The following is a 14,521-nucleotide window of genomic DNA, read 5'->3' as shown; positions in this document are numbered from 1 at the left end:
ATCAATTTGTGTATTTACTATTTATTTAACTATGCATAGATTATAATTTTTTGGAATTTTGTTTATGAATTCTGATTACCGATTTAAGGAATTCGTAAAACATAACTCAATTGATAAATGTTAATATTATTAATTTGAATATCATGTCCCGAGTTCAAATCCAAAAACATCGTAATTGTGTGAGAATTTGTTCAATCATTCCATCTACAAACCAAAAACAGAATACCGATCCGTGATATTTCATGTAGAATTAATGCTTTAATTAGGTAGATTTATGCTTAAACCTATTTTTTGAGACTATTAACGTGTATTTGGGGCTTAATTTAATACTCTCTCCTATTTAGTTTCTCAACTATAATAATTAATATTCTCTAAACTATTTTTTAATAGATAAAGGATTGCATATTATTAGTGTAAATTAACTTTACACATTTAACGATTCGTATTAGCTGTCTCGATAAAATTGTTTACATTAAAAGTACATGTTTGTTAAATATTTTTTTTAATCATCTTAATCTTTTATTTTTCTTGTATTTTTAAAGTCATTGAAAGACTAATTACTTTATTGATGAATAATTTTATTTATTTTTGCAAAGTGTTGGGGGTTAATTAGTTTAAAGACTACTTTTCATAATATTTCAAAGAAAAAATTAAAGAGATAATAATTGTTGGAGTGATAAGAAGGTTATCATTTGATTCTATGATCATTGCCACATTTAGGTCATAAAACATATATGTTTTGTTGTTTACTACATACCCGATGAATACACATTCATAGACTCTACTGGTGAGTTTAACTTGCTTGGGATAGAGAATTATGACATAAGCCAAACAACCCCAATTTCGACAATAAGAGAAGTTTTTTGTATTTTCTTCAAAATCTCATATGGAGATGTTTTGTTTTTAGATTTGTGAACTATATTCAAACATAACAAACAATCAATATAATTTCCCTCACCAATGAGATGCAGCACCACTGAGTTATATTATTTCTTCCAGCTTTACCATTTATTTCAATCAAATGTCGTGTAATTGTTCCATGTATAAAACTCATTAAACAAACTAGAATGATACTCAGTTTCCTCTATCATTATGAAACATCTTAATATTTCTACTAAATTGATTTTCAATTTCATTTTCAAATATCTGAAATATGTCAAGCGTTTTACTTTTATTTTTCATTAGATTTTGTTAAGTGAGAACAATCGTCAATATAGGTGATAAAATAATGTTTTCTATTTCTTGTTAAAGTCTCATCAAGTTTCACATATATTAGAGTGTATTAAATATAAAGGCTCAAATTTTTTAATTTCTGATTTATGTTAACTATTAGTTATTTTTGCTTGACTACAAAAATCACATTTTTCAAAATAATTTAAAGATTACTTTGGAATTAAACTTAAGTTATAAATCACACGTCTGTTCACACGTTAAAGCCAAATATTAAAATCACACAACATGTAAACAGAAAGTTACATTTTCTTAATTTCAACATTTAATTTAAACATGTCATCCATGATGCATTTTAGAAATGGTGTACAAATCTACCCATATAGAATAAGTAAACTCTGCCTTATATGGTAGAAAACCGTAAGCAATTTTTTTATCTTACAATTTGAAATTGTCCATCTAAAGTTATACCTTCTGAGATGGTGTTATGAGTTATCTTCTAAATTTCATGGGATATAGCCTCTACGAATATGTTATCGGTCATTTGATACTTAAGATAACGACTCACAATATAATTTTTAGCCTTAGTTTCCCTGGTATCATGTTTGTTCTTTAGAGCGTCCCAATCATCTCTGACACTATTATTGGAATTATAGTAATCATACAAATCATCAACAAGTCTATTAAGAATATAATTATTTTTTTATCCTCCCATTGGGTTAATTATGCAGTTTTGTTATCCTTTTATGTTGCTTAGTTGTTTTTGCGTCAACTGGAATGTCATATTTTAGAAAGTTAGCAAATATTTTTCACAGTTAAGAAGAATAACATCTTTTGTTGTCATCATTGAAGTAACAACCCTTAAATCGAAATAATTTATTGAAAATAGAAGCAACGAAATCAGATTCAATAATTTCTTCAGTTGACTTGACATAAAGAAACACAATAAAATTGTTGTTTTTGAGTTTCGAAAAGCTGTTTCAAAATAAATTTCAGTCACCAAAGATATAATTGGATTGAGTGGCGGACTAGGTCACTTTCTTTAAGACGTTTTATTTTCTTTAAAATGGTTCGCGAAATTGCCTAAATTATGCAAGACATATTATCAACCACGAAAGTTCTCAAGATAAAACAACCTAAGCAAATTGTATAGGAGTTCTACTGCACTGTAGAAAATTATTCTATAATTACTCCATCAATATGACGGTTAAAGTCACTCTCAATATGTCGATTAATGCCACTCTCAATTCGGTACTTTGACCACTCATAAATTGAAGGAACTACGACACAAAATCCGCTCTAAAATGACAATGGTATTAGAACCACTAAAAAATCAAAGAGACGACACAAAAACTACTATGAAAAATAGTGGTATTAGGATCACTAAAAAACGAAGAGACCACGACACATACTGCTCTAAAGGAAAATGCATTGAACAAAATAGGGAGAAGATAGAAATTTTGGAATTGTATTCAAATTTAATGTGTTTTACATAAGAGTTTGAGACTCTTTAAAAATTTTTATAGAAACAAACCCGCTTATATTAAATATCTAATGTGAGAATTTATTATTTATAAAATTAAAAACTAATTAATATATGAGAGTTTTCTAATTTAAAACTTTAACAAATTCTAAATTGACACATTTAACATACTCTATATTTGAGCATTAACTATTTAAAAAATAAAAAATATATAAACTAAATTGAATGATTACTCCTTCGAGAGTATAGCGAATTGTATCTCTATAATTAGAAATGTATGTGACCCATGCAGGAATGTACAGCAAAATATTTTCTGGACATATTGTTTTTCTAATATACATACGCGTCATTGGGGAGAAGTTTTATTCCTAACTTCGTCAAACTATCTGGTATCTTCCATACTAGTATTTATTTGTGTGCCAGCCCACTGAAGATTAGATATCATATTTCCATATTTTGATATTTATTTCCACGAATATTGAAAAATTAAATCTTACTTCTATTACTTTTATTGAATTTTTTGGAATTCATTGTTTATATAATAATATACATACAAAAAATTTTATGTTGAATTTTATTTTCCGAAAATCTAATTTAAAAATTAATATATCATAAATTTGAAATTTTTGATATACATATATATATAAAATGATAGAAATATTTTACATATAGAAATTTTAAAAATAAAATTTATGGTATGAAAAAAAATTAATTTTTTTTAGTATGTAAAACAACTTGAGATCATATATTGCAAATTCTGATATATAACAAAGATCGAGAAAAAATTATCATATTAGAAATTTCAAAAATTCAACTTTTAGTATGTAAAGAAATTGAAAAAAATTTATATACTAGAAATTTCGAAAACTCGAAATTTTTGTTATGCAAAAATAATTGAAACAAAAATCTACATTCCATATTTAAAAAAAATAAAATTTGCGGTATATAAAAAAATTAAGAAACAATTTTGTAAATTTAAAACTTTAAAAATGAAATTTCCAATATATAAAATATTAAACGTGAGGTGCAAAAATTAGACTGAATATCTTTAGAATTTTGTATTATCTACTAGCATGTTTTTTAAAGTTCATATAAAAAATAATAAAATATAAAAGTAAGAATTAAAATGTATTAAAGTAAGAATTGGATGTGGAGATATAAAGCCAATTTTTCATTCCACTATATATCTTATGGGCCACGGCTACAGTTTGTATTTATATTTTAAAAATATATATGTGGCCCAATATTTACATCTCCAACAATTCTCCTCTTTTTTGTGTGCTTCATTTCCATTTTATTATTGAATTGAATGATTAAAAATGGAAATATTGTAACTTATGATGAGTTATGACATATGATACAGGACGTGTTAGTTGAGTTTTCTCTTTTTGTCGCGCGTGTCTAGGTGTCAAAAAAACCATTCCACTCAAAATAGAATATTTTTTCTTTAAAAAATAAAAATCATGTTTTTTTAAATGTTTCTTCTTAGTTAGTTTAATTAAAAATTCACGTTACACGTATATTTGATATGTACGTATACGAACGCATTATCATGTTGGCAAAGATATTTCTGAACCACCTTCAGTAGAAATGGTAAATAGAGTAATTTAGAATCAATAACTAGCGATTTGTTTGTTTCAAGCTTCTACCTAGAGTGATAAAAAATATTACTTTTTTACTATCTTGTTGTCTCCTAATCTTTTATCTAATATGTAAAATTTCTTTTATTACATTCGTTCATATCAGAAATTGAGAGAGAATATATAGTCCTTTGACTCCCATCTAATAATTAATAAAAACCAAAACTTGCTTCAAGCTAAAAGAATTGTATTTCTACGAATTGAAATTGAAATTGAAATTGAAATTTATGGGCTATTATTATTTTATCTAGTCTATCCCTAATACTATCATCTATTTCTATCTTTTCTTTTTACACGTCTATCTCTTTATCTTCTTCACGTATAATAACTCATTTTTGCCTTTTGTCAAATATTGGTATGGAAGATTTTGATGCGTTTCATTTAAAATTCACATGAGATACGTTGCTTTTATTTTTTATGAAACAGTGCGTATAAGTAGTACCAATTACTTGGAAGTTATAAATTAGAATTTAGAATCCCACAGCCCAAAACTAAATTCTCCTACTCCAATGGGAGAAAATTGAATTTGGTACTCTACGGTTGAACTTATATATTTTTATTTAGAATTTTTATTCTTTAATTTACTAAAATACTTTTAAGTATATAATAAAAATTAAAACAAATTCGGAAAAAGTAATTTTTCTTTTAAAATTCTTTTATCGGAAATTTTAGAAATATAATTTGTGGTAGTTATTTTTCAATATCGGAAACTTCATTTTTTAAATTTCTGATAGTTAGTCACATCCGGAAATATGAAAATCCAGTAGTTGTTCTCACTCAAATTTTTTTTTTTTTAAAATTTATGGTATTAAAAAGTAACTACCCGGTTGAAACTTCTGAAAAATTCATTTTTGAAATTTCTTATATTGAAAAATAACTACGGGAAATTTCGTTCATGAAATTTCCGGTACAACATTTTTTTCGTTCAATTTTTTTCCAACGAGAAATAAAGAAATGATAAATAATGCGGAACATTCTCGAGTTCGGCCTCCTACAAAATCTAATAAAAGAGTTGTCGTTGAAAAAAAGTGAGAGTAACTCATTAGTTGTGAAATCGACACATTAAACTATTATATACATTCTTTATTTACGCGATTTTGTCAGTCAACCTCTCTTGTCCATGATATGACAGCTTTTCGTGACACAAAATTTTGATCAGTTGTGCATGCTTCAGTCAAATCTATACACAATGGTGTTTTTTTCATCCCTATTTCAAAAAAAAAAAAATTAGAAAAAGAATTGACTATCGAAAATTTCAAGACACAAAATTCCGATAGAATAAAGGTAACTACCAAATATTTCAAGACACAAATTTCCAATAGAATAAAATCAATTATCAAAAATTTCAAGGCACAAATTTTTGAAAATAGTCTACTGAAAATTTTGTGGGTGAGATTTTCAGTATAAAATTTATACTACTAGAAATTGTGTCTTAAAATTTTCGTTAATGTTAATTTGTGTACCAGATTTTTTAGAGAAACAATTTAATTATAGAAAATTTTGGTGAGGGATAAAATTTTAAAATAATTTTTTTTATTGCATGTAAATTAAAGAAACAAAATCTAATTTTTCCAATGGGAAAAATGAAATTTTGGTCCATACATTTGTGAATACAATAAGGCCCAGCAAGAGTAAAGAGCCGTTATGTTATGGCTACAACAAATTAATTATTCAGCTAATTCATATGAGATTGGTTCGAGTGAATTTGAAGGTGTAAATATTAATTTATAATTTTTTAAATCTCGATCAATCTAAAGACATAAAATAAAAATTTAAAGATATTTGTACTTCTAACTTAATTCATAATTGTAAACAATTTTTAAATTTTTTAAATCAATACTTACATCTCTAATTTAGTAAATCTAAATAAATTCCATCCTGATTAGTTAGTTAAAGAGGGTTAAAAAGAAATGAAAGATATTTTTGAGAATGTACGGTGGTGATCAGTGGAGAAATTTCCAATAAAAGATGGCTTGAATCAAAATAGTTGCTGTTAACTATTTCGTTCCAGTGAACCCGGAAAAAGGGTCCAACTTTAGTTGCCCATGTTTCTAAATTTCACACCAAAGAAAAATAATGTTTTTATTCGAAAATATATTATTTGATAATAAAATAAAAGCTTAATCATAATTTTAGTCTCTTAATTATTATTAATTTATAGAAATAATTCTCTTATTTTAAAAATTAATAATTTAAATAATATTTTTTCTTTATAAATTAATAAAAATAGAGAGATTAAAATTATAATTTCAACTTTAAATAAAAATGTATTTTCTGAGATGTTTATTTTAATAGATTTTGAGAAGTGGGAAAAGTTGGGGCCTAGAAGCGTATCAAGGCCCAGTGGGAAGAGGCTTCAGTCCAAATTTTAACTTCGAACATGTTCATGTAGGTACATTTCATACTGAAAAATATTTCTATAAATCAATTCTTCCAATATTATTCAATTAATAACTTATTTTCAATATCTACCTTTTCATGCAATATAACATGGGAATTCTCCCCGGTCCACCTCCATTACGTGTGAAAGTTAGCTTTTATACCCCTAATTAAACTTATATCCTCTAATTTGTTAAAAATTCAAAATTAACTTTAAAAATTTCATTCACGTGAGTGGTAAAAAGAATTATTTTAAAATCTCACCCTCTCAACTAAAATTTCTGGTATGTAATAATTTGCTTCTAAATTTTCGATAGTTACAGTTACAATATCGGAAATTTGAAATTTCCGGTACTAACCGAAAATTTTAAAATTTTGAAATAACCGGTAGTTATATTTTCTTTATCAGAAATTTCAAAATTTTGAAATTTTCGGTAGTTATATTTTCTATATTGAAAATTTCAAAATTTTTAAATTTTCGGTAGTTATATTTTCTATATCGAAAATTTCAGAATTTTGAAATTTTCGGTAGTTATTATTCTTAACCGAAAATTTCAAAAATTCAGTATATTAATAACTTTTTTTTTAATGTTTTTTTGAAACAGAGATGAAGATCGTAAGGACATTATTGCACAAATTAATTACTAAACTGTCCATTCCATACATTAATTCTACACATTAATTGCACACATTGCAATATCATATTAATTGCAATATCAATATTATTAAGCTGTCATCAATGATAAATGAAATTTCCGCTGAACATACCAGAAATTGCAAATTTCCGGTGAACATACTCGGTAGTTATAAATCAATATCGGAAATTTCGTTTTTGAAATTTCTGGGAGTACAATTAGAAATTTGAAATTTCCGATATATATTTATAACTACTGAAAATTTCATATCGTATGAAATTTCCAATAAAAAAAAAAGGTTTTTCAGTACTCACTTTTCTAGAAATTTCAATTGTGGGGGGTATTAGTGATTTTTTTTAGTTTTACTATTTAATTAAAGATAATTTAGATATTTCAACCAAATAAATTTTATATATGGAGTATATGATTAATTGGGGGTACAAAAGATAACTTTCCCATTCTATTGAGTACTTGGTACGTGGACAGAAATACAAATATAGCAGCCCATTACTTACCCTAGCCTGGTCTTAGACAATATGATCAAATTTAAAAAAAAAGTTTATTTTCTCACTTTGAAGTCTTTTAAGTTTTCAATTTTTTTTTGTAGTAGTTATTTTAAATGTGTATTTTACCAATGTCATCTTAAAACAATTTGAGACTTTATTTTAATCTTAAAATTTAGGTCTATAATAAACAAATTATTAAAAATAAAAAATAAAAATTATATATAAAGAAAAATGCAACATTTTTGGAAATCGATCTCAAGATTGTGCACATGGAAATATTGCATTATGCCACTAAACCACGACAAACATCTAATAATTTATAAACTTGACAATATATAACTAATGTTTTCAGGCCTTCAAAAATTTGGGGCACTATGCGGTGGTTCAGTCTCCACGGACTATGGACAAACCCTGTATTTTATAGGTTCAAATTGATAAATCCAGACAAATATTTTGTTGTATTTAAGAATAATGAGGATGAAAGACGAAATATCTAATTTGGATACATGAAACATTTAAGATTGTATTCCAAATGATGTAAGACATCTTTTGGTTCATGAAATATAAGGACTTGGAGTCCACCAAATCCTTCACTCTCTCCACTTTTCTATCTCTCATCGCTTTTATAAATAAAAACTAAGAAAATAGAAATGGTAAGAGAGATAAAACATTGATAAGGGTGGAGAAAATCTCTAAAGGGAAATTGTGGGAAATCTACCCATTTTAGAAATCTACTCATAGTTAGGAGTAAAAGAAAAAAATTTAATTAAAGTTTTATTCTCTATATTTTTATCAATTCACGAAATAAATCTGTTTATTTTAAAATTTGATAGTTTAGGCCATTTATTATCAGTTTTTAACTAAAGAAAAGGACATCATGACTTAGTTTAAATAATATAACACATGATACAATGATGTGAAAATTAACACTAATGAAATCGTAATAAAACATTCTAAAAACTTAACTGTCAATATAAATTTATTTATTTATTATAATTTAACTAATGATATATGAATAATTAATGACTTTTAAAATAAATGGATCAATTTCGAAATAAAAGAATTAAAACTATAATTAAAAAAAAGTGTTGCAAATTGAAAAATAAATTTATTTTTTTTATGTCTTTTTCTTGCATTACTTTAATCACTTTTCTCCACAAAAATAATTAGTCATATGGGAAAAAATTGGTTAAAAGTGGGTGACATTTAAATAGATTCATTCAACGCAAATTATTTTGCAAGATTTGGTGTACGAAATCCTTTTTGCTTGTAGTACAGTTTTTCCTAGCTACTGTCCGATATAACTTTGAATGATGTTAAAATTAGTTGCATCATTAAAGGTTTTATTGGATTAGCGATTAGTGATTTATTTTTTCGTCTACCTCTGTTGATATCAGTTAGCCCAACTCATTGCTTTGTTAATTATCATTGTGAGCAAATAGGTATTTTTGGATGATGCTAAAAGAAATTAAAAAAAAAACTTTATGTAAAGAATTTACTTTTTAAAATTTTAAGACATTAAATACACACATTTCAATAATATTTTCTTTTTTGAATGTTTAATACGTACAATTTTTTTTATTGACAAATTGTTTAGTGTTGAATACAAATGATATATAGTCATACACTCAACACACACAATTAAATTTGTTCATCGTAAAATTTATCATTTAAAACACACACAATAAGATGACACAAGTGCATTCGATTCAAAATAAATATTATAACGTTCCATTCTTAAATTTTGTTACATTCACATAAATCACGCTTCATTTAATTTTATGCAATATATCGCTAATCTTTAATCCATCTTGAACAACGATGTTCAAGATATATATAAGCATAACGTCTCCTATTAAAGAATTTTTTATTAAGTAAAAAATTATTTTGAAAATCCTAATTATTCATTTCGAAATTTGACATATATTACCACCAGTAGAGGCATTATCCAATGCGAATGATTTTTAATTTTTTTTTTCTTTCTATATCTCAATCACTTTACATTTTAAAAAATAATATACTTTCACTAATGCATGTTTCCAACAATCGAATAAAACTCTTCCATGAATTGGAACCAACTACGATTTTAACTTATGTTGCTCATCCTTATGACTTTGCCAAACATCATTGAAGAAGTATTTCTAGTAACAAAAGTACAACTCTATATAAATATGTGTTTTGTTGATGTATATATGATTGAAATTTTAGATAAAATATAATAATATTTGTTTATCCCAATTGTCTTTAAAAAATAAGACTTGTATAATACTATAATTTAACTTTTTGTTATAAATTATCCTTTTAATGATAGGAGTATATGTGTTACCAAAAGTAAGTGTTCACAAGTTATCGTTATTATCGAGATTCAAATAAACTATTGATATTACTGAGGAAAAAATTACACAAAATAAGTTGAAGCCAAACATTCAATTTTCCTAAAAGATCGAGTTTGTATAATTGAATTTTTACGAAAACACATGCACCATCAACACAATGATTTTGTGATTGTTGAGATATTGGAAAGGGTGAGAATGGGAGGAGACGATAGAAAAGAGTAAAAATTGACAACATGCATAATCATGCATTATATTTCCTAGATATATTAATCTCTACATAACATAACACAACACACACCTTCTTCTTTGATAAAAATATACATATGCAAATATTAGTAGCTAGCTACCAGAAGAAATTAGCAAGTTGAGATTGATTTTGTGAGTCTTCAAGTTCATTTGATGGAGAGTGGACATGTCTTCCTTCATATGTTGTTATCACCATTCTTGGATCCTCAGCCAATCGCTCCACTCGTTTCTTTACTCGACAATTATCTTGTGTGCAACGATAGTAGCTTCTACACTCACTCAAAAACACAATTATCTTGTTAACATATATATGAGACTCCTAATTACTTTCCACATATTAACATTACAAAAAAATATAAAGTGAAATATAGCTTATAAATCGTCAATGATTATAATCATGCCTTTCTTAAGCACCAAAATAAGTAGTGAGCTAGGCAAAATATATATAATATCTTAAAGAGTAAAACATGAGGGTCTAGATAGAGCAAAAAGAGAAAGAGAATATATACCTTGGATGCTGTGTGTTCTTTACAACTTTCTGTCCGTACTTTCTCCACTTGTATCCATCATCCAACACATCCACATCACTCATTGTCTTGAAGCAAAACCTAGGCTCCCTCACTTTCCTTCTTGCCTTCATTTTCTTCATCTTTATGGCTGAAACCCCTAATTCATTATCATTATCATCTCTTCTTTTACCCATCAAGCAATCACTTACTTCTCCCCATGCCCTAAATTCAACAACACTTTTTACTCTCTTAACAAAAATCAAATAGGACTACAAATGCTACCAACTCAATATTAAGTAAATAGGAATCTTTAAACAACTAAAATTATAGTGTTTACTTCACTTAACACAATCAATGGGACAAAAATACTATTCTAGGTACATCAAATTTTAAGACCCAATACTCTATAATTGTTGTGTGGTGCAATTAGCAACTAGCAATTAGCAATTAGAAAGTTTGTCTCTCTTGATCTAATACAAAAATTGAGATCTATATATTTTTAGACAAATTGTTAGTAAGAGATAATGATACTCTATCGAATTGTTTTTGACTTTTATAAGAATTGAAGTACTCCTTATATATCCATTATAGGAGATATGCATGGTGGAATAAAACAAAAAAAGAAAAGAAAAAGAGAATATAGCCTCACCATGAATTAACTCCGGATCTGTTCAAGGAAAGGAGGTGGGATCCTCCTCCAAAAGTGGAAGTGAGATCTTCAAATTGGCGTGGTTTATGGAGAACGGTTGCAAGTAGGGTTTGGGAGAAATTTGGAGGTTGAGGAGAAAGTGAAGAAGACATTGCACTTATATTACCTTTCAAAGATTGATCATGGCAACCCAAAGGAGGTAAGGTCATGTTTGGAGGGAAAGGAATATTGAACCCCATCTGCATAGGGATCTCGTGATGATCTTCTTCTTCATCAAACAAGCTTTCGTTAACAATATTTGTTCTTGACATCACTAATATATATTATCTTCCTCTTCTCTTCTTAATTCTCTAGATCTATCCAAAGCTGAATAAATTCTATATATAACAACTTGTAGCTATAAGGTTTTCTTTGCAGAAACAAAACAGAGTTTCTTTTTCAACTTTGCTTCATGTTAATTACACCATTCATTTTAATTTGTAGCTACTATGCCTTATAACTTCGCTCAACCAACTTTCCCTTTTCTAATATTTCTTTCCCATTTTTTCTTATTTTCAAAACGGAATATCTATATACTTTTTATAATAATATTGCCTCTGTTTTATAAAATCAAAATAATTAATATATTTTATTTTGTATTTGTTGTAATGATAAGTGAGTCAATATTTAATTATTTTATTTTAACCTTTTGAGAAAAATGAATATTGATAATCTAAAGGTAAATAATTTATAAAAATGATTCTCTTTTTATTTATTTATTTATATTTTTTTTAATATATCAAATGATTAATTTATTTGACAGACCATATAAATAAAAAAGCTTGGGAAAAGTTTGCGGTTACTGGTGCTCATATGAAGCTTTTGAAATTCCATGTACTAGCTTCATGGTTAGTGGAATTTTACTTTAGCATAGAAGTCAACAATACAAGACAAAAGGTTATCTTGAGAGGTTGCTCTCTTTCTACTCTCTTTTGCCCTTCAAAATATTGTATGAAACTTACATGCAATCCCCATCACGGTAGATAATAATTATCATATGGGCAAAAGTGAAACCTATTGATGAGTGCACAATAATAGAAAAAGAGATACATAATCAAATATACTCCTAAGTGAGAATTATCATTCACCAATTCATAAACCATTGGTTCTCTCAAACCAAAAAGTGAAAAAGAGAGTGGTAATTATTCACTTTGTAGGGTTACTTTTATCATTTTAGTATTGTAAAAGATGATTTTCTTTTGGAGCATAATGTGAAAAAGAAAAAAGAAAATAAAAAATAATATCACATGACAATGATGAAAAATCTTGGGTGCAAATCTCTAACAAAAAAAAAAATCTTGGTGCAAATCTATCACACCCCTCTGCATCGGCTTGATAAGATATGATTATTATGATGGATGAATGAGGCCTTATTTGACTTTTGTAACCAAAAAGCTAATTGCCTTTTTCATATGCCTTTTGTTATTTAACTTCCCAAAACTCGAACTAAACCCACATACACCTACCTTTATTTTAAAAATTCCCCTAGATCACCAACCTTATAATAATATTCTCATCATCTCTTCAATTAATTGCATAAACATTTGTGGTTAACTTTATATTTTGTATGCCCAATCGTATGTGGTCCAATGTGGTCATTGTAAGCATAGTTTCTCACTTTCCCAATCCGTTTTAGAAAATTTACTTACAATATATATGTGTTTCTCTTTTGTACTTTATCTTGTGGTTTAAGTATGCCTTACATCAAATAGTTTTATAAATACAACTTAATTAATGATTGTAGAGACTTCGATTTATTGAGATTAAAGTTCAAATTTAATATTCTTAATTTCTCTTTATTTAAACTGTGCGGATCTAATCACTAAATTGTTTTACAAAAAGTAAGTAATTATCAAATACTAAATTCTACAATGAAACAAAGAATATAATATTTTTGAAGTCACTTAAGATTTTGTAATTGAACAGATACTACTATAAATGACTCCCAAAGGTTTACCACGTGGTTTGAACAAATACTACTATACATGAGTCCCAAAGAATAATGAGAAGAAGGTCTCAGGCTTGATTCATGCTACTTATAACATTTTTTCTCGCCATGCATTAACAAATTAACCACTAAAACTTATTGTTAAAAATAAAAGACCACTATATGATTAACGGCTAATTTAGTTAATTAGTTATCTGTAAAGGAAACTTATAAGTAATTTCATAATTTATATTATATTTAATAGTATTAGTAATTAAGGATTGTCTAATTAAGGTGGATTTTACTATTTTAGTTAATTTTAATAAAATTTTATATTTTCTTTCTGTTTTTTATTATTATAAAATTTATTTTTTACTAAAAATAGTAATGATCCACCTTAGTAAATATCTAATTAATGTTATATTTTGAAAATATGTGCATTTATATTATTTATTTGTCCAAAAATTATAGTAATATAAGAAAATAGAGACCATGAGAAATGGAGATGATTCTAACCCTTATATTAGACACACCATAATAATCTTTTTTTAGCAAAGTTATTTGATAATAATATGAATGACTCATGTTCAAATTTTTTGTTTGTATCATAACTAAACTATTTTTTAACTCAATAAATGAACTAAAATTGAACAACATATTTTTTTACAAATCCTCAAAGAATTAAATTAGTGGTTTAAGTTGAGATAGTAAAAACTTTTAAGAAAGAGATCAAAAGTTCGATCCATACTACCTATTAATATTTCACAAGCCAGACTCAAGATTCAAGTACATTTTTTCACTCTGCTTGTTTACATCCTTATTTACTACATAAAACATTTAACTACCACTTTTTATTTTTATTTTTAAAATGAATCTATTATATATAAAACAATTAACTACCAGTTCTGCTGTTTATCTGTAACAAAATTATACTCTTCTGCAGTTCTGCTGCCATAAAAAATTCTTCTACCTGACCGTGTTAATATTATATATATATTTTTT

The 14,521-nt window shown here is 26.4% G+C and overlaps 1 protein-coding gene across 1 annotated transcript; it reads right to left on the bottom strand.

Annotated features, from left to right (window-relative positions):
* Positions 1 to 10,368: 10,368 nt before the first annotated feature.
* LOC101495893 (probable WRKY transcription factor 12) lies at positions 10,369 to 12,007 on the bottom strand. The gene is made up of 3 exons (XM_004502820.3): positions 11,554 to 12,007; positions 10,905 to 11,126; positions 10,369 to 10,664 (listed from the first exon to the last, which is right to left on the bottom strand). Exons 1-3 carry the CDS (start codon positions 11,862 to 11,864, stop codon positions 10,493 to 10,495), a joined length of 705 nt encoding a protein of 234 aa, XP_004502877.1. The 5' UTR covers positions 11,865 to 12,007; the 3' UTR covers positions 10,369 to 10,492.
* Positions 12,008 to 14,521: the final 2,514 nt, after the last annotated feature.

Source organism: Cicer arietinum, chromosome 5 (genome assembly GCF_000331145.2).
Source record: "Cicer arietinum cultivar CDC Frontier isolate Library 1 chromosome 5, Cicar.CDCFrontier_v2.0, whole genome shotgun sequence".
NCBI classification, from domain to species: Eukaryota; Viridiplantae; Streptophyta; class Magnoliopsida; order Fabales; family Fabaceae; genus Cicer; species Cicer arietinum.
This window is presented reverse-complemented; position numbering and strand designations above follow the sequence as displayed.